Below are 27,809 nucleotides of genomic sequence, written 5' to 3'. Positions count from 1 at the left end.
AAAAAGAATATACAAAGATCAATTCTGCCCTAACTTCTTGTTAATATATATGTATACACGTCTTCCTTGCATCTAACCTAAACGATACACATATACAGATAGATATCCATAGAGTTCACATACCTGTCTAAATATAATTCAAATTAGACACCATTGCCATTACGCCGAAATTGCCACATTTATAGGTTACTCTAGAACGCAGATATGACTTAAACATTTGGTATAGAAAAAGCATCTTTGACAAAACATGTGTGATAGAGAACTGATATAAAGTATACCACTGACAAAAATAAACATTTGTGTACTGCATTATACAAATAGACACATTACCGCCACTATTACGTTAAAAATGTAACTTCTACTCCAGAACACATATATGTTCTAAATGATAAAACTGGGATACAAACAGCCTCATAGACATAACAGCTGCAAGAAAAGACTAATATAAAATACACTGACCTAAACTAACGATTGCATTATTCTATACAGAATTATAGAAATTTTGGAATTTAACACAATTAATTAACCACTAATGATATAATTGTTCAATTGTATAACCGTTGTGAACATGACTTGAAAAGGGTATAAAAAGCCCGCCAATAATAACCGCAGTAGTACAGCTTGAAAAAGGCCAGGGTTCACGGTCGAAACGCGTAGCGAACTACTGCAAATAACTACTTTAATCCTGTCAAAATACACTTCAAAACCCTAAAGTGTTGAACACGGAACACAGAAAAATAAAGCCATTTCTTCGTTTCATCTCTTCAAAAAAGCAACCGCTAATTGCCAGCGGAGTAAAAAGTAAGAAACGAAACCTCCACATTTCTTCAAAACAAACAACCGCTATTTGTCAGCGGATTATAGGATTGGACATTTTCACACTCCTGCCTTTGCATCCAAAAATACAGCGCAGAAAGGAGAAATAAGATTGACAACCATTCAGGATACTGAGGAGAAGTTACTCTTTTTAATACCAACTGAGCGGAGGATCATTACAGAAGTACTCAAATCAACATCCAGGCTCCAGAACCGGCTAAGAGACAGTAAGTAAAACCTTTCACGACACCCCGCTCCTTACCTTCCCTGTCTTCTCTTAGACCGTAGAGCCCTGGCAACGTATACTGATATTTCTTGTAAACCAATCACCTCTTGCTCCATTGATATTATATGAAAAACCCACTAGTGGAACAAACACATAAATAATCAGGAGACTAATACAGCAAAGACTAATACCAATTACGCCTGTTTTTAAGATTTTTTTTTAAATAAAATTCTTTTTTTCACTCTTTCTTTTCAAGAAAGTAACTAATCATAATCTGTTGACTTCTTTCATAAAATATTTCAAATTCCAACATATTCACAATAAGTCAACCAATTATATTGTGTTAACAATCCTATATTATAAAAGGCCAAGTGTGTTTGTCTGAAGCTGTCATGCGCAGTAGAGACTGCGCGCGGACAAACACACCTGGCCTTCAGCTGCAGAGTAGTGCGCACTGCGGAAGCTGCCTGGTGGGGGCGTGACCGGCGTCGGGTGTGCCATGATGGGGGCGTGTCCAGCGGGCGTGGCGGACGTGGTGAGGGGGCGTGGCCGGTGGGCGTGACGAGGGGCGTGGCCTCATGGGAGCACGCGGGAGGGGCGTGGCCGGCAGGAGAGAACAGAACAGAGGAAGGAAGGAAAGAAAGAAAGCAAGCAGAGAGAGGGGGGAAGAGCAAAAGAGGGAGAGAGAGCGCAAGAGAGTGGGAGAGAAAGAGGGGGAGAGAGAGCTCAAAAGAGAGGGGGGAGAGAGAGAGCTCAAAAGAGAGGGGGGAGAGAGAGCTTAAAAGAGAGGTGGGAGAGAGAGCGCAAAAGAGGGAGAGAGAGAGAGAGCGCAAAAGAGAGGGGGAGAGAGCGCAAGAGAGGGGGAGAGAGCGCAAGAGAGGGGGAGAGAGAGCGCACAAAAGAGGGGGAGAGAGAGAGCTCAAAAGAGAGGGGGAGAGAGAGCGCAAAAGAGAGGGGGAGAGAGAGCGCAAAAGAGAGGAGGGAGAGTTTAAAAGAGAGCGCAAAAGAGGGGGGAGAGAGCGCAAAAGAGAAGGGGGAGACAGAGTGCAAAAGAGGGAGAGAGAGAGCAAAAGAGGGAGAGAGAGAGCGCAAAAGAGAGGGGGAGAGAGAGTGCACAAAAGAGGGAGAGAGAGAGCGCAAAAGAGAGGGGGAGAGAGCAAAAAAGAGGGGGAGAGAGTGCAAAAAAGAGGGGGAGAGAGCGCAAGGGAGAGAAAGCACAAAAGAGAGGGGGAGAGAGTGCAAAAAAGAGGGGGAGAGAGCGCAAAAAAGAGGGGGGAGAGAGCGCAAAAGAGTGGGGGGAGAGAGAGAGCTCAAAAGAGAGGGGGGGAGAGAGAGCTCAATAGAGGGGGGGAGAGAGAGCTCAAAAGAGAGGGGGGATAGAGAGTTTAAAAGAGAGGGGGGAGAGAGTGCACAAAAGAGAGGGGGAGAGAGCGCAAAAGAGAAGGGGGAGAGAGCGCAAAAGAGGGGAAGAGAGAGTGCAAAAGAGGGGAAGAGAGAGCAAAAGAGAGGGGGAGAGAGAGAGCAAAAGAGAGGGGAAGAGAGAGCAAAAGAGAGGGGGGAGAGAGAGCAAAATAGAGGGGAAGAGAGAGCAAAAGAGAGGGGGGGAGAGAGAGAGAGCGCAAACGAGGGGGGAGAGAGAGAGCAAAAGAGGGGGGAGAGAGAGAGCCAAAGAGGGGGGAGAGAGCAAAATAGGGGAGAGAGAGAGCAAAAGAGGGCGAGAGAGAGCAAGAGGGGGGAGAGAGCAGATGAGGGGGGGAAGAGAGAGAGTGAGCAAAAGAGGGGAGAGAGAGCAAAAGAGGTGGGAGAGAGAGAGCAAAAGAGGGGGGAGAGAGAGCACAAGAGGGTAGAGAGAGAGCAAAAAAGGGGAGAGAGAGAGAGAGAGAGAGCAAAATAGGGGGGAGAGTGCAAAATAAGGGGGAGAGAGAGAACTCAAAAGAGAGGGGGGGAGAGAGAGAGAGTGCAAAAGAGAGGGGGGAGAGAGCGGGAGCAAGGGTTGGAACCGCGGTACCTAAAAAATTGGCCCGTGTACACGGGCTTTAGGACTAGTCAATTATATTATGTAACCAATTGTATGATGTGCTTATGAATTATTGTCGCCTCTAGTGTATGACAATTATGAAATTGACCTGTTATTTTACACTACACTAGGTGTTTCTATGTACTAGGTGTGATGCATACATAATAGCAAACTTTATTTTTGTTATACTTCTATATAATCCATTTAGTATATCGCAAACTCTCCCCCAGGACACAATGTATTACTGATATTCTCTCCAAAGACTTCAAACAGATGATCTTTTTATATTCTTTATATATATTTTTACCTTTTTTACCCAATTTTACTCATCAATTTATATATATATATATATATATATACAGATACTAATCAGTTTTATCAATTTTATCATTATTGACTAAAAACAAAAACCACTTTCTAACACTTTCTATGAATATATGTATTAATAAAGATATTTTTGATCAAATAAACTGCTTTTTTAGCTTTTTTACATTCCAAAAATAAATCTCACACCAACACTATATATATATATATATATATATATATATATATATATATGTGTGTATATGTATATATATATATATATATATAATTATCTCTAAAGGTTTCAGCACTTATTTGCGCCCCCGTATTTTACCAGATATCATTTGGGGTTGATATCTTAGGAGTTAAGTTTTACCAGTACTAGGCAGCGCAGAAAAGTTTTTTGATAAACCCTTTCTCTTTGCAATTTCTTAAGTGACCCATGCATGTCACTGTCATCACAAATTAGTTATCTCTGCAGAAAAAGGAGGTTGTGAATAACAAGAATAAAATATGCTGTTTTTTTTTTTTTTTTGCTAAATGGTCAAAAGGGAACAGTAAGCAAAACGCTAAAATGAACTTGTTTAAATAGAGCATGCCATTTTAAACAACTATTCAATTTACTTCTTTTACCTAATTTGTCTTGTTCTGTTTGTATCCTTTGTTGAAAAGCATGTCTCGTGTCATTGGCTCAAATTATGCACTAGCTATCTCTCAGTAGTGCATTGCTGCTCCTTCATAAAGATACCAAGAAAATTTGATTAGAGAAGCAAATGGAAAGTTGTTTCAAATAGTATGCTCTGTCTAAATCATTTAAAAAAATCTTTTGAGTTGTATGTCCCTTTTAAACACTGATATAAGTATAACAAACATGAAACAAAACCTATGAATGATTATGATATACAGTGATTTAACCCATGAATGCCTGCAACACGTAGTATTTTTACCCCCTTACCAGTAAAGGAAAGTATCAAGAAAAGCAAAGTGCAGCTGTGAGGCTGGCATATATTTTAAGAGGAAATAGAAAAGCTGCTGTGCCAGAGTACAAGGGCTATGATCTTGTCACCTCTCCCTAGCAACCATGTCTGGTCCTGTCACCTCTCCCTAGCAACCATGTCTGGTCTAAGGGCACCTAGTACTTCTAGAAACCCATATTAATACAGCACACACATTTTATACACATACACAAGTTTAGATTGAGGGAGAAGAAACTTGCTAAGCAATGAATCATTTTATGTAATGACTGTTTACGCTTCCTTAGTCTCACTGTCCCCATGATACACAGCTAGGGGGAAGACCTCAGTGGGTCAGAGGGCAGCCAATAAAAGGAGCAGGGGAGGTAAAAATAGAGATCGGCAGCATGAAGCTGAAATAGTCTGGCAGCTTCTGCATCAAGTCCCCATAGTACTAAAGGCTGAGGTAGTGAGAAGCTACTGTACAGTAAGGAGTTAACAGCTAATTGAATATATGTGCAGCTCTCTGCACTAAAACCAACTCCTCAGCCTGCCTTATCTGCACACACAGCCCCGCCAGGAGCAGCTGTGTTCATTCTGCAACAAGTGGGGCTGATGGAACAGCGGTGACAGGGTATGCAGAAGGAAAGCTATGGAGCCTGCTCTGAACCGGAGTCTGTGTGCTGGGGGGGGGGGGATGATTATCATAAAGCAGATGCGCTTCAACTAAATTGCAAAGGATAGTTCTTTATAAGAGCGATCTATGCATTGTACATGGTGCCATTTTAGTTATATAGTAAGAGCGGTGGCACCCTGTTTATAAGCATATAGAGCAGAGCTAAAGTAAATCACTCACCGGCTTAACTCTGGCAGCAGCAGTCACCCCCAGATCAATCTGATGCCGCATAGGTCACATTCACTGACTCAATCTGTCCACAATGACACCCACTTGGAGACCTGCTGATCTGTCCTCAGACACTGTCACACGCGACTCAGGGGAGCGATCTGATATACGGCGCAGGTTTTGGCGCAAGCGTGGAAACCTGCGCCGCCCGTAGTTTCAGCTCGCACAGCGAGCTATCACATATATGGCGCTGGCAGTTGCTAAAGTGCCGTAAGTCGGACAAACTAGCGATGCCCAGAAATAAGCGTAAGTACAAATTTCTGGAGTTGCCAGTGACTTACGGCACTTTAGAAACTGCTGCCGCATAAAAAAACTAACTAAAGTCTTAAATCTCCTGTTACTGTCTAACACGCCTCCCAAATATAACCCGACACGTATACCCCTCTATCCACAATCCCCCCTCTCACTCCTAACAATAAATATATTAACCCCTAAACCGCTGCTCTCGGACCCCGCCGCCAGCTACATTAAATGTCTTACCCCCTAATCTGACCCCCCTACACCGCCACCAGCTACATTAAATGTCTAACCCCCTAATGTGATCCCCCTACACTGCCGCCAGCTACATTAAAATTATTACCCGTTAATATGAGCCCCCTACCCCGCCGCCACCTAAATTAAAATTATTACCCCCTAATGTGAGCCCCCTACCCCGCCGCAACCTACATTAACTATATTACCCCCTAATATGATCCCCCTACACCGCCGCCACCTATAATAACTACATTAACCCCTAATCTAATCCCCCTACACCGCCGCCACCACCTATATTTAAATTATTAACCACTAAACCTAAGACTAACCCTAACACCCCCTAACTTAATTATTATTAAAATAAATCTAAATAATATTAATAATATTAACTAAATTATTCCTATTTAAATCTAAATACTTACCTATAAAATAAACCCTAAAATAGCTACAATATAATTAATAATTAGATTGTAGCTATTTTAGGGTTTATATTTATTTTACAGGTAACTTGGTATTTATTTTAACTAGGTACAATAGCTATTAAATAGTTAATAACTATTTAATAGCTACCTAGTTAAAATAATTACCAAATTACCTGTAAAATAAATCCTAACCTAAGTTACCATTACACCTAACACTACCCTATCAATAAATTAATTAAATAAACTACAATTATCTAAACTAAAATACAATTAAATACACTAATCTATATTACAAAAAACAAACAAACACTAAATTAAAAAAAATTAAAAAAGATTACAAGAATTTAGATTTATTTTAATAATAATTAAGTTAGGGGGTGTTAGGGTTAGTCTTAGGTTTAGTGGTTAATACTTTTAACAATATTTCACAAAGAAAGTGTGTTCAGTAAAAAAGTCCCCTTTGGTTTCTTCAAAATGGTATATATAAGGAACCTTGGAAATGGGGAATGTAGTCCCTATAACTGCGTATATGGGAACAAGCAGTCAAAAAGAGTTTGTAAAGTCCACAGCCACAGACTCCAGGTCCACTCTCATGCAGTTCCAGTAAGTTAATGTATGGTACAATCCACTTCAGCCTAGATGTTAGGGGTGTCAGTAAGTCACAAAGTCACAATAATAACAACATAGGCATCGACTCTTACCCTCCACTGATCTGCTTCTCTCGCAGTGGGGTGCCTGGGCACGCTGCTGTACTTCCTCTCGGGCTGGCGATGAAACCCTACCGGGAGGGTGCAGTGTGCGTGTCCTTCTTGGCGTGTAGAGTGATCCGTTCGTAAGAGCGTACTTCCTGGCATGTCACCCCTGACGTAGCTAGGCGCTGTGCGTGTGTAACAAGTCGCAGGGAGGCGGAGTGGAACCTTTGGATCCTGGTTGGGGCAGCAACATGCAGCAAAACAAAGCGGTATACCCAACCGCTGGTAAACGTAGTGATGAGGAAAAAAGTGTGCTGACTCTGAGTAGATTAATGCTGGATAACACTGTTTATTGGCAGTCCAAAATAGTAACAGGTTACTGAGGTACACAGTCAGGATCGTCTGATGCGTTTCGCGCATGCGTGGATGCGCTTCATCGGTTAATACTTTTAATATAGGTGGCAGCGGTGTAGGGGGATTAGATTAGGGGTTAATAAATTTAATATAGGTGGCGGCGGTGTAGGGGGCTCACATTAGGGGTTAATGTAGTTAAAATAGGTGGCGGCGGGGTAAGGGGCTCAGATTAGGGGTTAATGTAGTTATTATAGGTGGCGGCGGTGTAGGGGGATCATATTAGGGGGTAATATAGTTAATGTAGGTGGCGGCGGGGTAGGGGGCTCACATTAGGGGGTAATAATTTTAATGTAGGTGGCGGTGGGGTAGAGGGCTCACATTAGGGGGTAATAATTTTAATATAGGTGGCGGCGGGGTAGGGGGCTCACATTAGGGGGTTAGACATTTAATGTAGCTGGCGGCAGTGTAGGGGGATCAGATTAGGGGGTAAGACATTTAATGTAGCTGGCGGCGGTGTAGGGGGGTCAGATTAGGGGGTAAGACATTTAATGTAGCTGGCGGCGTGGTCTGGGAGCGGTGGTTTAGGGGTTAAGCACTTTATTAAAGATTTTGGTGGGGGATTGCGGTTGACAGGTAGATAGACATTGCGCATGCGTTAGGTGTTAGGTTTTATTTTGCAAGTAGTTTAGGGAGTTACGGGGCTCCAATACTCAGCGTAAGGCTTACTACGCCTGCAATTTGTGGCGAGGTGAAAATGGAGTAAGATTTCTCCATTTTCGCCACTTAAATCCTTACGCTGTATATTGGATACCAAACTGCTCGGGTTTGGTATATCACTCTATGGGCCAAAAAACTACGGCCGAAGGGTGAAATATACGAGCGTAACGTCTATGTTACGCTGTATATGTGATAGCAAACCAGCGCAAAATTTGGCGTTGCCGGCTTTTGTGGGCGACGCTGCATATCGGATCGGGCCCCTGGACTTCAGCCCTCAAAGTAGATCTGTTGTTACTGTTCGCCGCTGCAGACACGAGTAACCACTTGCAGTGCACTGACTGTGCAGGTATTGGGTGCAATTTTGATCACATGATAACCATGTGGTAAGGAGGACCCATGAAGATTTAAATAAATAATAAATAAAAAATTCAACATTGCGGCAGCTCGGGGGTTTAGGGGCAATGCGGGACACTCTTCCCGGGACATCGGGACAGATCCCTAAAATCGGGACTGTCCCACGAAAATCGGGACAGTTGGGGGGTATGTATAGCTACAGCTCTAATCATAAACAATAAGTCCTTGTATATAGGTAAGCTCAGTTCAGCAATAGTTAAAATAGCAGCCTCAAATGCAAAGCATGATATAAACAGGTGTTAAGCAGTTTAAAGTATCAGTCAGCAAGTTAGCATGCAAGACAGTTGAACTTTTTTACGACTTGCTATATACTCCATGATGTATGTATTTTGTTTTTAGTTTAATTAATAAATATGGTTTGGTGATTGAGTTGTGAGCAATTTCCTTTCAGTGAAATTGATTTGATATTTTTTTTTTTGCTTTATAATAAGTAAGTGCTGGTCAAGGTAGTGGTGTGTGATTGTGTGCGTGTGTGCAATTGTGTGTGTGCGCGATTTGTGTGAGCAATTGTGTGTGAACAATTGTGTGTGTGTTTTGACAAAATATCAGGCATGTCAGAATCTGTAACAAAATTCAATTGAGCTTTTTAAAGGTAATTTAACTGCTACCTAAAGTGTGTTCCTGTGTGTGTGTGTGTGTGTGTGTGTGTGTGTGTGTGTGTGTGTGTGTGTGTGTATCTGACTGGTGTGTATACTGACCAAATATCTGACACCTAGACCCTTTTTACTACTGCCCTATTTATTGGTTCAGTCCAGTTTTTGGCCAGCTGTTCCATTAAATAAAATTGTTTCAGGAATCTTTCTATTCACCCTGAGGTGTGGGACTTGGAAGGGATATTTTGTTATAGGAGTCTGATATATAATAGAAAAAAAATGTTGAAAAAATTATTTTAATAAATTTGTAATTAAAATCGCAATCCTACTAATTAATTAAAAAAATTGTGATATGTTTCCCCCCATATCGCACAGCCCTAATATGAAATAATGCATAGCTAATTATCATGGTTTCATTCACTAAACATAAAACTACCTTGTAAAGAAAAAATTAAATAAAAAATAAAATGAAATAAAGCAACATACAGAAAATGCATTATGTTAATATAATCCTTGTTCTTTTATAGAAACTTTTGGATCATGATGGAAACCCAATCGGATTTACAGGATTAATAACCCATTTACATTATCATGAGCCTTCAAATTTTGTGTTTGTCAGCTTTCTTGAAAAGGGGCTATTTCGTAAACTGTTACAATCATCAGGTTTGTTGTTTGCAAATTTAATCTGTCAGTTTTAACAATCCAGTTCATGTATACAGTGAATTTTGTACTTAAAAAGATCACCAAGTTAAAATTTCAAGTTCAGTTATTGTTTTCTATACATACATCACATTTTTTTTCTTTTATGAAGTAAATACATTGTGTTTACCCAGTACAGTAGAGACATTCACCAGGGAAGTTAGACCTGCTTCCAGAGTCATAGATGGGAACATCACAATGCCCACTTCTGGAGCTTGTCCTGCTGAATACATCAGCACATGCATATCAGATAAGACCCCTGAGCCTACAGCCCCTCTCTCAGCCACATCCCAATAAGATTAGACCCCTGGTCCTAAGGGCCTTTTATTAGCCACATCCTCAATATAGATAACATCTTTAGGTGTACATGCCTTGTGTAAGCCACATACCTTTATCAGATCGGACAACTGGCCCTATTGCTGCACTTTCAGCCTCATGAAACAAAAAAAGAAAGGGCGCCTCCTAGTGTAGCCAGTATATATAAGGATAAATAGAATGAGATATAGATTTTGTACTCACATGTAGTGAAGGCAAAGATAATGCCTAGATAAGCAGTCTGGAAACTTATCAGTGTCCCAGTTGACTGTGCATTAGAATGCTAGGGCAGCTCCTCTTAGTAGATTTCCAAAATCATCTGAAAAGTAAAAAGATATACAGAGGGCGACTCCTAGTGTGGAATTAGTAAGCAGAGTGTGAACCCACCAGCTTTACCCTTCAGAGATATACTCACAAAGTATAGAGCACACTGTAGTGCTAATGAAGCAAGCTGGGTATATTAAAAGTGGCCCAGCGCACATGCCACTCCGGTGAAAGATGGTCCAATGTATTCAGAAGGTTCAGATAAAAAATTCAGGAGACTCCAGATATATATAAAAAACACTTTATATAAAAATATAACAGTGTACAATAAAAATCAGTAGAATTCGCTACGCGTTTCTCAGAGCTACCACTCTGTTTCCTCAGGCAAGTTATCTTTCAGCCTCATGCCCACAACAGATCTGTCACCTGAGCAGCTACATTGAAAAAAAAACATAGTCACCACTCATGGCCTAAATGGGACAATAAATCCAATTTTTTTCTTTCATGATTCAGATAGAGCATGCAATTTTAAGCATCTTTCTAATTTACTCCTATTATCAATTCTCCTTTGTTTTCTTACAATCTTTATTTAAAAAGTAGGAATGTAAACCTTATGAACCAGCCCATTTTAGGTTCAGCACCCTGGATTGTGCTTGCCTGTTGGTGGCTACATTTAAGCCACCAATAAGCAAGCATAACCCAGTAAGCTTTACTTTCCTGCTTTTTAAATAAAGATAGAAAGAGAATGAAGACAAATTGCTAATAGGAGTAAATTAGAAAGTTGCTTAAAATTGCATGCTATATCTGAATTATTAAAGAAAAAATGTGGGTTTAGTAAGCAGCAGTGATGTAGAAAAACATAATTTACGTAAGAACTTACCTGATAAATTAATTTATTTCATGTTGGCGAGAGTCCACAAGCTAGTTACTGATGGGATATACATTCCTACAATGATGGGGCAAAGTTTCCCAAACCTCAAATGCCTATAAATATACCTCCCACCTCACTCATACCTCAGTTTAATGTATAGCCAAGTTAGTGAGGTGTATAAGGAGTAAAAGCATAAAAGAGGAACAGGATAAATAATGTGCTTTATACAAAAAAATGATAACCCCCCAAAAATGGGTGGGTCTTGTAGACTCTCGCCGCCATGAAAGAAATTAATTTATCAGGTAAGCTCTTACATAAATTGTTTTCTTTCATATAGGTGGTGAGAGTCCATGAGCTAGTTACTGATGGGATATAATAACCAAGATGTAGAAGTCCACAAGTAACTATAGAGGGAGGGATAAAATAAAAACAGCTATTTCCGCTGAGAAATTAAATCCAAACAATGTATTAAAGTTTTCTTAAAAAATCAGAAAACTTAAATCATAGGCACTACAATCAAACTGAAACAGCTGCCTGAAGAACCTTTCTACCAAAAGCTGCTTCAGAAGTAGCAAAAATGTCAAAATGGTAAAATTTTGTAAAGGTATGCAAAGAAGACTAAGTGGCTGCTTTGGAGATTTGATCAACTGAAGCTTCATTCTTGAAAGCCCAAGATGTGGCAACTGAACTTGTAGAATGAGCTGTTATTCTCTGAGGCGGAGCAGCCCCACCTCCAAATAAGCTTTGTGAATCAGAAGTTTTAACCAAGATACCAAAGAAATGGCAGAGACTTTCTGACCTTTTCTGGAACCAGAAGAAATAACAAATAGACTAAAAGTCTTTCTGAAATCTTTAGTAGCATCAACATAATACCACATCAAAAGAATGTAAAGATCTTTCAAGAGTATTCTTAGGATCAGGACACAAGGAAGGAACAATATTTTCCCTATGAATATTGTTAGAATTCACAACTTTAGGCAAAAATTTAAACGAAGTATGCAAAACAGCTTTATCTTTATGAAAAAAGGAGACTCGCGATGGAGAGCAGACAATTCAGAAACTCTTCTTGCAGAAGATATAGCCAAGATAAATAACACTTTCTAAGAAAGTAGTTTAATGTCCAAAGAATGCATAGGCTCAAAAGGAGGAGAGATAAATTTAATAACAGGTTTGATACGAGTCAAATCCTGTATGAAACAGTGAACTTCAGGAAGATTAGCAATCTTTCTGTGAAATAAAACAGAAAGAGCAGAGATGTGTCCTTTCAAAGTATTGGCAGACAAACCTTTATCCAAACCATCCTGAAGAAACTGAAGAATCCTAGGAATTCTAAAAGAATGCCAAGAATAATCATGAGTGGAACACCATGAAATATAGGTTTTCCAAACCTCGTGATATATTTTCCTTGAAACTGGCTTACGTGCCTGTATCATAGTGTGAATCACAGAGTCAGAGAAACCTCTATGACTAAGGACTAAGCTTTCAATTTCCATGCCTTCAAATTTAGAGATTTGGATGGAAAACAGGCCTTTGAGACAGAAGGTCTGGTCTTAGAGGAAGTGACCAAGGTTGGCAAATGTGAGGTCATGCTGGTGCAAACACATAAGATTGTCCCATTATGATCTTTGAGATCACTCTTGGAAGAAGAACCAGAGGTGGAAAAATGTAAGCAGATTTGTAAAACCATGGAATTGCTAGAGAATCCATCAATTCTGCCTGAGGATCCCTGGACCTGGAGAGGTATCTGGGAAGTTTCTTGTTTGGACGAGAGGCCATCAGATCTATGTCTGGAAGACCCCACATCTGCACAATCAGAACACATCTGGATGAAGAGACCACTCCCCCGGATGTAGAGATTTCCGGCTGAGATAATCCGCTTCCCAATTGTCTACACCTGGTATATGAATCGCAGTGATTAGACAAGAGTTGGATTCCACTCAAGAAAGTATTAGAGACACTTATTTCATTGCTAGGGGACTGCGAGTCCCTCCTTGATGATTGACATATGCCACTGTTGTGACATTATCTGTTTAAAACCAAATATACAGTTCTCTCTATAATAGAGGCCAAGCCTGAAGAGCTCTGAAAATAGCATGGAGCTCTAATTTTGATTGGTAACCTCGCCTCTTGAGGATTCCAAACTCCTTGTGCTGTTAAAGACCCTCAGGCAGCTCCCCAACCTGTGAGACTTGCAGCTATTGTGATCACAGTCCAGGTAGGACGAACAAAGGAGGCCCCTTGAACAATAAAGTGATTGTTGGGATTAAAGTATATCAGTTGTGATATCTGAGTATAATCCCTGCACCATTAGTGTAACATGCAAAGCTGTAGAGGTCTCATATGAAAACAAGCAAAATTAATTGCGTCTGATGCTGCAAACATGAGACCTAAAACTTCCATGCACATAGCCACTGAAGGAAAGAGACTGAAGGTTTAGACAAACTGAAAGCAATCTCTAATGTCTCTTTTCTGTTAGGGATAGAGTAATGGACACTGAATCTATCCGGAAACCTAAAAAGGTGACCCTTGTCTGATAAATCAAGAAACTCTTTGGTAAATTGATCCTCCAAACATGTCTTTGTAGAAACAACAGAAATTATTTCGTGTGAGATTCTGCTAAATGAAAAGATTGAGCTAGTTCCAAGATGTTGTCCAAATAAGGAAACACTGCAATACCCTGCTCTATGATTATGGTTAGAAGGGTACCTAGAACTATTGAGAATATTCTTGGTGTTGTTGCAAGGTCAAACGGAAGAGCTACAGATTGGTAATGCTTGTTTAGAAAAGATAATCTCAGAAATCAATAGTGATATGGATGAATCTGATTGTGAAGGTAAGCGTCCTGTAAGTCTATTATAGACATGAAGTGACCTTGCTGAACAAAAGGCAGAATAGTCCTGATAGTCACCATCTTGAAAGTTGGGACTCTTACAAAACGATTTAAAGTTTTCAGATCCAAAATTGGTCTGAAAGAATTTTCCTTCTTTGGTACAATGAATAGATTTGAATAAAAACCCCAATCATTGTTCCTGCTGTGGAACGAGGATAATTACCCATGAAAGTTCTAGATCTGAAACATATTTCAGAAAGGCTTGAGCTTTTACTGGGTTTTTTGGTACATGGGTAAGAAAGAATCTTCCCAAGGGAGGTCTTATTCTGAATCCTATTCGATACCTCTGAGAAATTATATTCTGAATCCACTGATTTTGGACAGAGTCTGTCCAAACTCTTTGAAATAGCTTTAGTATTCCCCTACCAGAAGAATTGGCTTGAGGGCCGCACCTTCATGTAGGTTTAGGAGCAAGATTTGGTTTCTTATAAGGCTTGGATTTATTCCAATTCGGAGATGGTCTCCAATTAGAGCCAGAGGCCTTAGGGGAAGGAGTAGTTTTCTGTTCTCTTTTCTGACAAAAGGAACAAAAAATGATTGGGTGCTTTAAATTTAACCTTAGATTTCTTGTTTTGGGGCAGAAAAACTCCCTTACCCCCAGTAACAGTGGAGATAATAGAATCTAATTGTGAACCAAAAAGATTTTTACCTTTAAAAGAGAGAGATAATAAACTAGTTTTAGAAACCATGTCAGCGTTCTAAGATTTAGGCCATAAAACTCTTCTAGCTAGAATGGGTAAAGACATGGATTTGACATTGATCTTTATAACATCAAATATAGAATCACAAATAAAATGATTTGTATGTTGAAGCAAAACAATAATGTTAGATAATTCAGAATCTGAAGACAACTGCTGTGCTAAACTGTCCAACCAAAAAGTAGAAGCAGCAGCAACATCAGCCATAGCTATAACAGGTCTAAGAATATAGCCAGTATGTAAATATGCCCTTCTAAGATAAGTTTCAAGCTTCCTATCTAAAGGATCCTTAAAAGAAGTACTGTCTTCCATAGGAATAGTTTTACTTTTGGCACAAGTGGAAATTGCCCCATCAGCTTTAGGAACTGTTTCCCAAAGTTCTAAATTGGCTAGAGGCAAATAATACAAGTTTTTAAACCTAAAAGAAGAGTTAAAAAGGTACCAGACGTAGACCATTCTTTAGCAATCACATTAGAGATAGCATCAGGAATAGGAAATACTTCAGGAGTAATAACAGTAGTCTTTAATACAGAATTTAGACGATTACTAGCTTTATAATCAGGAGGTTTAGACTCCTCAATAATAGCCACATAATTGAGTTGCAGAATTTAGATCCGCTTTATTACAACAAACACACTTAGCTTTGGAAGACACATGTTCAGGCAGCTCAAATCCTATGGTAACATCACAGGCAGGTTCAGTTTGAGACATAATTGCAAAAAAAAAAATTTGAAATAAATTAATTCTGCAAATTTTTATCCAAGCTCCTATATATGATATATATAACAGGCTTAAGAGAATGGGGAAAAATAAAACGGATTCATAAAATGCTGCATGAAAGCTCTCTAAGTGTTTTTTGAGAACACTAAATGAGCTGGGGGTGGAGCTTATAATGGCAATTTTGGCGGGAAAAATTGACAGGAAAATTTCTGGTGGGAAAATGTAATATTTTTGTCTGGAAATTTTTGGCTCCAAAAAACGGCGCAAAATTATGACACGTCATGCTACTACATAAATAGCATCATCACATGCACAACAGCGAAGCTGTAGTGATTTTCTAATACACCTCTTACTCTAAAAAGCAGGTAAGAACTTTGATTGTAAATACAAAAAAACTAAATGTACCTAAATAAAGCCTAATGGATACTTCTATTATAGCTGCATACAATGTGATTATCAACATTCCATGAGACTAACATAATACTTAGCATCCTAATTTATAAATAAATTACTAGCTCAAAAAAAAAACCTGTATGTTTCACAGGCTCTACCAACCTTGACAAATATTTAGCCACAAATAAAGTCACTAAAAAAGAGCACTGAATTACTGACTCAAGGCATGTATACAAACAATATATAACAACTTTACTTAAAAAGTGCCCAATCCATAGCTGAGAGTGTCTTATATAATAAAAGTATATACTTAACGTGTAAGACACCCGGCATCCACGTATAGCAGACAGCCAAACCAGTACTGAAACATATCAGCAGAGGTAATGGTACAAGAGTATATTGTCGATCTATAAAGGGAGGCAGCAGATGAATCCCTGCAACCAATTTACAGAGAGCCTTATGAAAAGCTTTCCCATAGGCAAAAACATGGTATCATCAGGCAATACTCCCTTCACATTCCTCAGACAAACACTGCACTTAGAGAGGAACTGGGCTTCAATATGCTTAGAAGTGCCTTTCACTGAAGAAATCATGCTTCACCACCTCCTAATGAGGCAAAGTTTTTAAAACTGAGGTATGAGTGAGGTGGGAGTTTTTTTTATAGGCATTTGAGGTTTGGGAAACTTTGCCAAATCCTGGTAGGAATGTATATTCTATCAGTAACTAGCTCGTGGACTCACACCACCTATATGAAAGAAAGTGGTGTCTGTAAAACATGTTAAAAAAAATGTAAAACATACATCTACCACCCACTAGGTTACCCCCAATTGTACTCACTCAGCTTTACATTACAAATCACTGTAAACTAAGCATTATATGCATGCCATATATTGCAGGCCTCAGCACTATGGAATAAGCTTCATGCATAGAAGGCTTTAATAATACAAAGCTCAGCAGATCTTGACAAGGTTGACAATTTTCTATGACCTTAAAAGATGGAAAACAATCTATTTGAGCTTCTTCACTGCTTGGTGTGATCAAGATAGATACAGTATATATACCAAATTCAACATTAAGAAGACAAGGGCAAAGTGAAGGCAAACCGGTCAATTGCTCAGAATAAAAGTTAGTAACAATATTGGGTAGGAATTCCAGAACTGATCTCTGCACCAATTTCCCTTTATGGATCGTGCAATTGTTAGATTAGCGTCCGTTTCTGTTCATGACTAACAGTGCTCAGCAGCTCTCAAGTGGTACTTTAACCACAAAGCAGTGGATGCTGCTTTTGGAGCCCTTGCGGGGAAGGCTCGCTCGTGTTTGTTTGGGGTGATTGACAGTGCAAAAGCAGGGGGATTGCCCAAGGAAGTCCTTGTGCAATAGTAGAAGCGGGCTGGAAACGTACTGTGTCCGCTGAAAAATGACATGCTCTAACAAATTAGACCATACAATTTTATCACTGTAATGGCTCTTTAGAATATACATTTTTAAAAGCTTCCTATATTCTGCATTGTTTTTAGTTTAAATATAACCAGTGTTTGCACTGTTTGTTTTGACATTACGCTTTTGTTTGTCTCATTTTTACATAGGATCAACTAGATTTTCCAAAACTACTATGGAAAACTTAGTGCTCGTATTGGCAAACATTTTTGGAAGAAGGTACCTCCTTCCCTTTATGTCAAAACTAAAGGGCACATTTTCCCAGTCGAAGGTAAATACACTTTTTATTTTTTTATTTCATGTTTAATTTTGTTTATTTCCTGATCCTGGATGTGGCTGAATTCTCTGTTAACCCAATCAGGGTAAAATCTCTATTGATTTCTGTGTGATGAAATGTATAAAGGTAATAAAAATGCGTAAAACAAATCACGGACCATTATTGAAGGTAAAAGTTGATTATAATTTTTTTATACTTACACACTTCCTGCATAAAGTAAAGACAGACATATACAAGGTTAAATATGAATGTAGTTAATATGACCCAAATGAATGCCAGAGTTCTCCCATGTCCAGGGGTTTTCTCTCTGTAAGACAATGAGTGGGAGAACACAAGACAAGGACCTGGCAAGTTACAGAGATATATTTTTATTATTGTACCAATTATTTGTCCCATTTACCAAGACTGGGAACACATAACAGTTATAACAAATAAATATGGGCTCGATTACAAGTAGAGCGCAAAAATATTACGCTACCACTGCACAACTTAAATCAGTAGCACTCCTATTCATGTGCTCAGGCACGTTATCATCTGGAGTTTGGATAGTATAGCCACACTAATTCCCTCTCCCCATAGACTTCTATAGGGTGCAGTAACAAAACCCTATACTGGCTTTCGCTCATGCTCCAACATAAAGATGCAAATACACACACACACACACACACACATACATACATACATACATATATATATATATATATATATAGTGACAAAGATACACCCTCCTTGGGTATTTTGTCCCAGGAACAGCTATGACACACAGGGGCCCATTTATCATGCTCTGAACAGAGCTTGTGGGCCCGTGTTTCTGGCGAGTCTGAAGACTCGCCAGAAACAGCAGTTATGAAGCATGACCGCTACTCCATAACCCTGTCCGCCTGCTCAGAGCCGGGTTGACTGACACCCCCCTGCTGGCGGCCCATTTGCCGTGAGTCTGCAGGGGGCGGCGTTGCACCAGCAGCTCTTGTGAGCTGCTGGTGCAATGCTGAATACGGAGAGCGTATTGCTCTCCGCATTCATCGATGTCTTGCGGACCTGATCCGCACTGTCGGATCAGGTCCGCAAGACATTTGATAAATAGGCCCCACAGTCTTCACAGCAAAGAAACACTTCAAACACAATGGATTAGGTGCAAAAGCCTTGGCCTGTTTATTCACAGATAATTTGCAGGAATACAGTTTTAACAAACAAAATAACAAAATATATCCTTGCACAATTGCGGTTACTAAGCAGAATAACTTATCTCTAACTAAAGTTGTGGGGCTTTTCCACACAACTACAAAAATAGATTTTAAACCTCACAGGCCTACAACCTCTAGACAGCAGAAAAACTCAATAATCTCTGTTTTTTACACAAAGGTTCTCACTAACAGACGGCTAGATTACGAGTTTTGCATTATGAGTGAAAAAGCCTCATAACACTGCTTTTTCACTACCGCTGCTATTACAAGTCTTGTCAGAATAGCTGTACCGCACATTTTTTTGGCAGTAACGCAACATAACTACCGCACCTTTTAAAAAGTCCTTTTTAAATGGGACTTCCATAGCGCCGGTATTATGAGTTTTGCCTGGGAGGCCAAAAAGTGAGCGGTACAACCTGTACTGACAAGATTCGTACCACCATCTAAAGTCAGTAGTTATGGGTTTTGCGCTACAAAGATGTAGCATAAAACTCATAACTAAAGTGTTACAAAGTACGCTAACACCCATAAACTACCTATTAACCCCTAAACCGAGGCCCTCCCGCATCGCAAACACTATAATAAAAATATTAACCCCTAATCTGCAGCGCCGGACATCACCGCCACTATAATAAACATATTAACCCCTAAACCGCCGCACTCTCCCAAATCGCGAACACTAGTTAATTATTAACCCCTAATCTGCTGCCCCCAACGTCATCACCGCCACTATACTAAAGTTATTAACCCCTAAACCTAACCCTAACCCTAAGTCTAACCCTGACACCCCTAACTTTAATATAATTAAAATAAATCTAAATAAAAATTACTATCATTAACTAAATAATTCCTATTTAAAACTAAATACTTACCTATAAAATAAACCCTAAGCTAGCTACAATATAACTAATAGTTACATTGTAGCTATCTTAGGTTTTATTTTTATTTCACAGCTAAGTTTGTATTTATTTAAACTAGGTAGACTAGTTAGTAAATAGTTATTAACTATTTACTAACTATCTAGTTAAAATAAATACAAATTTACCTGTAAAATAAAACCTAACCTGTCTTACACTAACACCTAATATTACACTACAATTAAATAAATGACATTAAATAAATACAATTAACTAAATTACAAAAAAAAATAAACACTAAATTACACAAAATAAAAAATAAATGATCAAATATTTAAACTAATTACACCTAATCTAATAGCCCTATCAAAATAAAAAAGCCCCCCCCCCAAATAAAAAAACCCTAGCCTAAACTAAACTGTCAATAGCCCTTAAAAAGGGCCTTTTGCGGGGCATTGCCCCAAAGAAATCAGCTCTTTTACCTGTAAAAAAAAATACAAACAACCCCCAATAGTAAAACCCACCACCCACACAACCAAACCCCCCAAATAAAACCTTATCTAAAAAACCTAAGCTCCCCATTGCCCTGAAAAGAGCATTTGGATGGTCATTGCCCTAAGGATTTTTTCACCTTTAATTCCAATTGGCTGATAGGATTCTATCAGCCAATTCGAATTCAAGGGACGCCATCTTGGATGACGTCATTTAAAGGAACCTTCAGTGTACAGCTGGGACCGTATGAAGAGGATGCTCCGTGCCGGATGTCTTGAAGATGGAGCCGCTCAGTGTTGGAAGGATGAAGATAGAAGATGCCGCCTGGATGAAGACTTTTGCCCGCCTGGAGGACGACTTCTTGCCGCTTGGATGAAGACTTCTCCTGGCTTCATTGAGGACTTCTGCCCGCTTGGATGAAGACTTCTCCCGGCTTGATGAGGATGGATGTCCGGTCTTCAAAAACTGTAAGTGGATCTTCGGGGTTAGTGTTAGGTTTTTTAAGGGTTTATTGGGTGGGTTTTATTTTTAGATTAGGGGTTTGGGCAAAGAAAAAGAGCTAAATGCCCTTTTATGAGCAATGCCCATCCAAATGCCCTTTTCAGGGTAATGGGGAGCTTAGGTTTTTTAGATAGGATTTTATTTGGGGGTTTGGTTGTGTGGGTGGTGGGTTTTACTGTTGGGGGGGTTGTTTGTATTTTTTTTACAGGCAATGCCCTGCAAAAGGCCCTTTTAAGGGCTATTGGCAGTTTAGTTTAGGCTAGGGTTTTTTTTATTTTGTGGGGGGCTTTTTTATTTTGATAAGGCTATTAGATTAGGTGTAATTAGTTTAAATATTTGATAATTTCTTTTTTATTTTGTGTAATTTAGTTTTTTGTTTTAATGTAATTTATTTAATTGTAGTGTAGTAGTGTAATGTTAGGTGTTAGTGTAACTCAAGTTAGGTTTTATTTTACAGGTAAATTGGTATTTATTTTAACTAGGTAGTTAGTAAATAGTTAATTACTATTTACTAACTAGTCTACCTAGTTAAAATAAATACAAACTTAGCTGTGAAATAAAAATAAAACCTAAGATAGCTACAATGTAACTATTAGTTATATTGTAGCTAGTTTGGGGTTTATTTTATAGGTAAGTATTTCGTTTTAAATAGGAATTAGTTAGGTAATGATAGTAAGTTGTATTTAGATTTATTTTAATTATATTTAGACTTAGGGTTAGGGGTTAATATATTTATTTAGTGTTAGTGATGTGGGAGGCCAGAGGTTTAGGGGTTAATAACTTTAGTATAGCGGCGGCAGCGACGTTGGGGGTGGCAGATTAAGGGTTAATAAATTTATGTCGGTTTTGGCGAAAATTGGGGGTGGCAGATTAGGGGTTAATAAGTGTAATGTAGGTAGCGACGACATTGGGGGCAGCAGATTTCGGGTTAATACATTTAGGCCTAGATTTGGAGTTTTGCGTTAGAAGGGGTGCGTTAGCTACGCATGCTTTTTTCTGGCCGCACCTTTTAAATACCGCTGGTATTTAGAGTTCACAGAATGGCTGCGTTAGGCTCCAAAAAAGGAGCATAGAGCATAATTTACCACCACTTCAACTCTCGATACCAGCGGTGCTTACGGACGCGGCCAGCTTCAAAAACGTGCTCGTGCACGATTCCCCCATAGGAAACAATGGGGCAGTTTGAGCTGAAAAAAAACCTAACACCTGCAAAAAAGCAGCGTTCAGCTCCTAACGCGGCCCCATTGTTTCCTATGGGGAAACACTACCTAAGTCTGCACCTAACACCCTAACATGTACCCCGAGTCTAAACACCCCTAACCTGACATTTATTAACCCCTAATCTGCCGCCCCCGCTATCGCTGACCCCTGCATTACACAATTAACCCCTAATCTGCCGCTCCGGACACCGCCACAACCTACATTATCCTTATGTACCCCTAATCTGCTGCCCCTAACACCGCCGACCCCCATATTATATTTAGTAACCCCTAATCTGCCCCCCACAACGTCGCCGCAAGCTATCCACAATAATTAACCCCTAATCTGCCGATCGCACCTCACCGCTATTATAATAAAGTTATTAATCCCTAATCCGCCTCACTCCCACCTCAATAACCCTATAAGAAATAGTATTAACCCCTAATCTGCCCTCCCTAACATCGCAGACACCTAACTTCAATTATTAAACCCTAATCTGCCGATCGCACCTCACCGCTACTATAATAAATGGATTAACCCCTAAAGCTAAGTCTAACCCTAACACTAACACCCCCCTAAGTTAAATATAATTTAAATCTAACGAAAAAAATGAAGTCTTATTAAATAAATTATTCCTATTGAAAGCTAAATATTTACCTGTAAAATAAACCCTAATATAGCTACAATATAAATTATAATTATATTGTAGCTAGTTTAGGATTAATATTTATTTTACAGGCAACTTTGTATTTATTTTAACCAGGTACAATAGCTATTAAATAGTTATTAACTATTTAATAGCTAAAATAGTTAAAATAATTACAAAATTACCTGTAAAATAAATCCTAATCTAAGTTACAATTAAACCTAACACTACACTATCAACAAATTAATTAAATACAATACCTACAAATAACTACAATTAAATAAACTAACTAAAGTACAAAAAATAAAAAAGAACTAAGTTACAAAAAATAAAAAAATATTTACAAACATTAGAAAAATATTACAACAATTTTAAACTAATTACACCTACTCTAAGCCCCCTAATAAAATAACAAAGCCCCCCAAAATAAAAAAATGCCCTACCCTATTCTAAATTAAAAAAGTTCAAAGCTCTTTTACCTTACCAGCCCTGAAAAGGTCCATTTGTGGGGCGTGCCCCAAATAATTCAGCTCTTTTGCCTGTAAAAAAAGAAATACAATCCACCCCCCAACATTACAACCCACCACCCACATACCCCTAATCTAACCCAAACCCCCCTTAAATAAACCTAACACTAAGCCCCTGAAGATCTTCCTACCTTATCTTCACCATACCAGGTTCACCGATCCGTCCTCCGAAATCTTCATCCAAGCCCAAGCGGGGGCTGGCGATCCATAATCCGGCTGAAGTCTTCTATCAAGCGGCGGCTGAAGAGGTCCAGAAGAGGCTCCAAAGTCTTCATCCTATCCGGGAAGAAGAGTAGATCCGGACCGGCAACCATTTTGATCCAAGCGGCATCTTCTATCTTCATCCGATGACGAACGGCTCCATGTTGAAGACCTCCGACGCGGATCCGTCCTCTTCTTCCGACGTCCAACTGAAGAATGAAGGTTCCTTTAAGGGACGTCATCCAAGATGGCGTCCCTCGAATTCCGATTGGCTAATAGGATTCTACAAACACAAAAAGTCAGCGCACCCGGCTTTAAAGAAACTGAAGGCACACAATAAAATTCTCAAGTAGTGAATTTAATGTAATGCATATGAAAAACATTACATGACCAGAAGTGTATGGTGGCTGGCTCCACCGGACTTAAAAGATAAATAGGTCAGACGCGTTTCTTAGTGGATATATCACATATTCATCAGTGACCGTACCTCACACCCTCTGAATAGAGCCTTATATCTAGGCAGGGAACACTCCCATTTAATTGCCGGTCCAATAGAAAAAGGACCTAATGCTGGCCATAAGAAGTGGGTGTGTAGTACGGAGTGATGTGTTAAAGCAGTTCACAATTCATAACTTGTAATAGGTAAACAGGTAATGCATATCATAATTTGATATATAAAAAAACAAATAACATTGTAAAAATGTTAAAAAATAAAAAATATAGATAAATAAATAAATAAACAACCTGTACCGTAAATAAAAAATAAAAAAGAGAGAAAGAAATTTTGCCAAGCGAAAATTTAAAGTGACAGTAAGGTAAATAGTAATACTATGTCAAACAATATCCAGGTATAACACTGTAGTGATATTGCTATTGATCAACATATAACTTAACATCCCACTCTGAATTTAAACCAATAGGAAGGTGGGTATCCAAATGAAAAATCCAAAACACCTCTTTTTTACTGAGGATTAAACCTCGATTGCCTCCTCTTGGGTGTCTAGGGATCATTTGGATAGCCTGGAATGTCAACAAAGAACTGTCTGAATTATGATATCTTCTTTTATCTTCTTTTATTTACGGTACAGGTTGTTTATTTATTTATTTATCTATATTTTTTATTTTTTAACATTTTTACAATGTTATTTGTTTTTTTATATATCAAATTATGATATGCATTACCTGTTTACCTATTACAAGTTATGAATTGTGAACTGCTTTAACACATCACTCCGTACTACACACCCACTTCTTATGGCCAGCATTAGGTCCTTTTTCTATTGGACCGGCAATTAAATGGGAGTGTTCCCTGCCTAGATATAAGGCTCTATTCAGAGGGTGTGAGGTACGGTCACTGATGAATATGTGATATATCCACTAAGAAACGCGTCTGACCTATTTATCTTTTAAGTCCGGTGGAGCCAGCCACCATACACTTCTGGTCATGTAATGTTTTTCATATGCATTACATTAAATTCACTACTTGAGAATTTTATTGTGTGCCTTCAGTTTCTTTAAAGCCGGGTGCGCTGACTTTTTGTGTTTGCTGAATTCTGTTGGAGCGGAGGTGGATCGCTCTTGTCCTCACACCGGCTGTTGGATCCTGCTACGCTGTTACGTCATCACGACATCATTGGAGGAGGGATCATCTACGTGAAGGCCACTGCAGAATCTTACAACATCAAAAGCTGCCGTGTCTGAGCGCTCCCTCACGTTGGTTTGTCTGATAGGATTCTATCAGCCAATCGGAATTAAGGTAGGAAAATTCTGATTGGCTGGTGGAATCAGCCAATCAGATTCAAGTTCATTCCGATTGACTGATTGGATCAGCCAATCAGATTGAGCTCGCATTCTATTGGCTGTTCCGATCTTGGGTACCTGTGGCGTTAATAACCAGTCCTGTGCTCCAGCAGCACCTGCCCTTAGGTTTGCTTGCATCCTGCTACATGTTCCTGTGGGGTCAGAATCCTGCCTTGGGTACCTGTGGTGCCAGTAACCAGTCCTGAGTTCATGAGGTGTCTGTATTTAGTCTTAGGTTCCTATGGTTGTGGTATCCTGTCCTGTCTTCAAGCAGTGGCTGTGACCTGCCAGGTGTACCAGACCTGCCTAGTGAACCAAAATTCAGTCTAGTGTTCCATTTCCACACTAACTGTTAAATGAACTTTGTCTTTTCCAAAGTGCATCTATAATGTGTAAAACCAAAGCAACATCCTTAGCTCCATCCAAGGACCAAGTCTGCAACCTTCTAACAAAGCAAGTGCCACACACATGACATCAGCTCAAACATGACAGTATCTCACAGGGCTGAATATATGCAAAAAACAAACAAAACACAGATGTGAATATTTTGCAAGAGCATTCATACCACTAGGCCAGATGGTCCATACTATTAAAACGCGATTTGGTCAGCAAGCCATTACTTTCAAGGCCTGCTTATCTGGATAAAAAGCAGACCTTAAAAAAGAATGGATGTAATAACAGAGATCAGATACATTCCATGTATAATTTTAGTATAACAGGAACCAGGAATGTATTGACCAATAGGGCTAAATTGCCACTGTTTCTGCTTTGTTTAAATACATTTTTGAAAACTAGTATGAAAGGAAAGTGAAGGGAGCATGTAAGCCAAAGGAAAAATGTACTTTATTGTGAAAATCTGTCTTACATATATCTCTGTTAGAGGGAAATAACTGGTAATTCTATACGCCTGAAGATTGTATTATCTGGTAATGGCAAAACAGACTGTTTCAATACATTTACTGGTAAAACATAATTTATGTAAGAACTTACCTGATAAATTCATTTCTTTCATATTGGCAAGAGTCCATGAGCTAGTGACCTATGGGATATACAATCCTACCAGGAGGGGCAAAGTTTCCCAAACCTCAAAATGCCTATAAATACACCCCTCACAACACCCACAATTCAGTTTAATGAATAGCCAAGTAGAGGGGTGCTAGAAATAGGAGTAAAAAAGCATACAAAAAAGAGGAACTGGAAATATAATTGTGCTTTTATACAAAAAATCATAACCACCAGAAAAAGTGTGGGTCTCATGGACTCTTGGATTCTTGCCAATATGAAATAAATGAATTTATCAGGTAAGTTCTTAAATAAATTATGTTTTCTTTGATGTAATTGGCAAGAGTCCATGAGCTAGTGACGTATGGGATAGAAATACCCAAGGTGTGGAAGTCCACAGAAGAGTCACTAGAAAGGGAGGGATAAAATAAAAACAGACAGTTTCCGCTGAAAAAAATAAATCCAAAAAAAATAAGTTTTTCTCATAAATTGAAAGAAAAAAACTTAAAACATTAGCAGAAGAATCAAACTGAAACAGCTGCCTGAAGAACTTTTCTACCAAAGACTGCTTCAGAAGAAGCAAATACATCAAAATGGTAACATTTTGTAAATGTATGCAAAGAAGACCAAGTTGCTGCTTTGCAAAGCTGATCAACTGAAGCTTTATTCTTAAAAGCCCAAGAAGTGGAGCCTGATCTAGTAGAATGAGCTGTGATCCTCTGAGGTGGGGACTGTCCCACCTCCAAATAAGCTTTATGAATCAAAAGCTTTAACCAAGATGCCAAAGAAAAGGCAGAAGCTTTCTGGCCTTTTCTAGAACCTGAGAAGACAACAAATAGACTAGAAGTCTTCCTGAAATCTTTAGTAGCTTCAACATAATATTTCAAAGCTCTTACAACATCCAAAGAATGCAATGATCTTTCAAGAGCATTCTTGGGATTAGGACACAAGGAAGGAACAACAATTTCCCTACTAATGTTGTTAGAATTCACAACCTTAGGAAGAAATTTAAACGAAGTCTGTAAGACAGCTTTATCCTGATGGAAAATCAGAAAAGGAGACTTACAAGAGAGAGCAGACAATTCGGAAACTCTTCTAGCTGATGAGATAGCCAAAAGAAACAACACCTTCCAAGAAAGTAGTTTAATATCCAAAGAATGCATAGGCTCAAAAGGAGGAGCCTGCAAAATCTTCAAAACCAAAAAACTCCAAGGAGGAGAGATTGATTTAATAACAGGCTTGATATGAACCAAAGCCTGAACAAAACAGTGAATATCAGGAAGCTTAGCAATCTTTCTATGAAATAATACAGAAAGAGCAGAGATTTGTCTCTACAAAGTACTTGCAGACAGACCTTTATCCAAACCATCCTGAAAAGAAACTGTAAAATTCTAGGAATTCTAAAAGAATGCCAGGAGAATTTATGAGAAGAACACCATGGAATATAGGTCTTCCAAACTCGATAATAAGTCTTCCTTGAAACAGACTTACGAGCCTGTAGCATAGTATTAATCACTGAGTCAGAGAAACCTCTATGACTAAGCACTAAGCATTCAATTTCCATACCTTCTAATTTAACGATTTGAGATCCTGATGGAAAAACGGCCCTTGAGACAGAAGGTCTGGTCTTAGAGGAAGTGGCCAAGGCTGGCAACTGGACATCTGAACAAGATTTGAATACCAAAACCTGTGAGGCCATGCTGGTGCTATCAGAAACACATACGATTGTTCCATAATGATCTTGGAGATCACTCTTGGAAGAAGAACTAGAGGCTGGAAGATATAAGCAGGTTGGTAAAACCAAGGAACTAAAGCATCCACCATTTCCGCCTGAGGATCCCTAGACCTGGATAGGTACCTGTGAAGTTTCTTGTTTGGATAAGAAGCTATCAGATCTATTTCTGGAAGACCCCACATCTGTACCATCTGACAAAATACATATGGATGGAG

At 39.1% G+C, this 27,809-nt stretch overlaps 1 protein-coding gene across 1 annotated transcript in view; it reads left to right on the top strand.

Annotated features, from left to right (window-relative positions):
• Positions 1-27,809, top strand: part of LOC128647449 (probable ATP-dependent RNA helicase DDX60) — a 1,088,706-nt gene that overhangs the window by 879,621 nt on the left and 181,276 nt on the right. Inside the window, exons 33-34 of the mRNA XM_053700235.1 lie at positions 9,413-9,548; positions 17,322-17,443. Coding sequence (XP_053556210.1) covers positions 9,413-9,548; positions 17,322-17,443 — 258 coding nt within the window. The remainder of the gene's footprint in view (positions 1-9,412; positions 9,549-17,321; positions 17,444-27,809) is intronic.

Source organism: Bombina bombina, chromosome 2 (genome assembly GCF_027579735.1).
Source record: "Bombina bombina isolate aBomBom1 chromosome 2, aBomBom1.pri, whole genome shotgun sequence".
In the NCBI taxonomy this organism is placed as follows: domain Eukaryota; kingdom Metazoa; phylum Chordata; class Amphibia; order Anura; family Bombinatoridae; genus Bombina; species Bombina bombina.
This window is presented reverse-complemented; position numbering and strand designations above follow the sequence as displayed.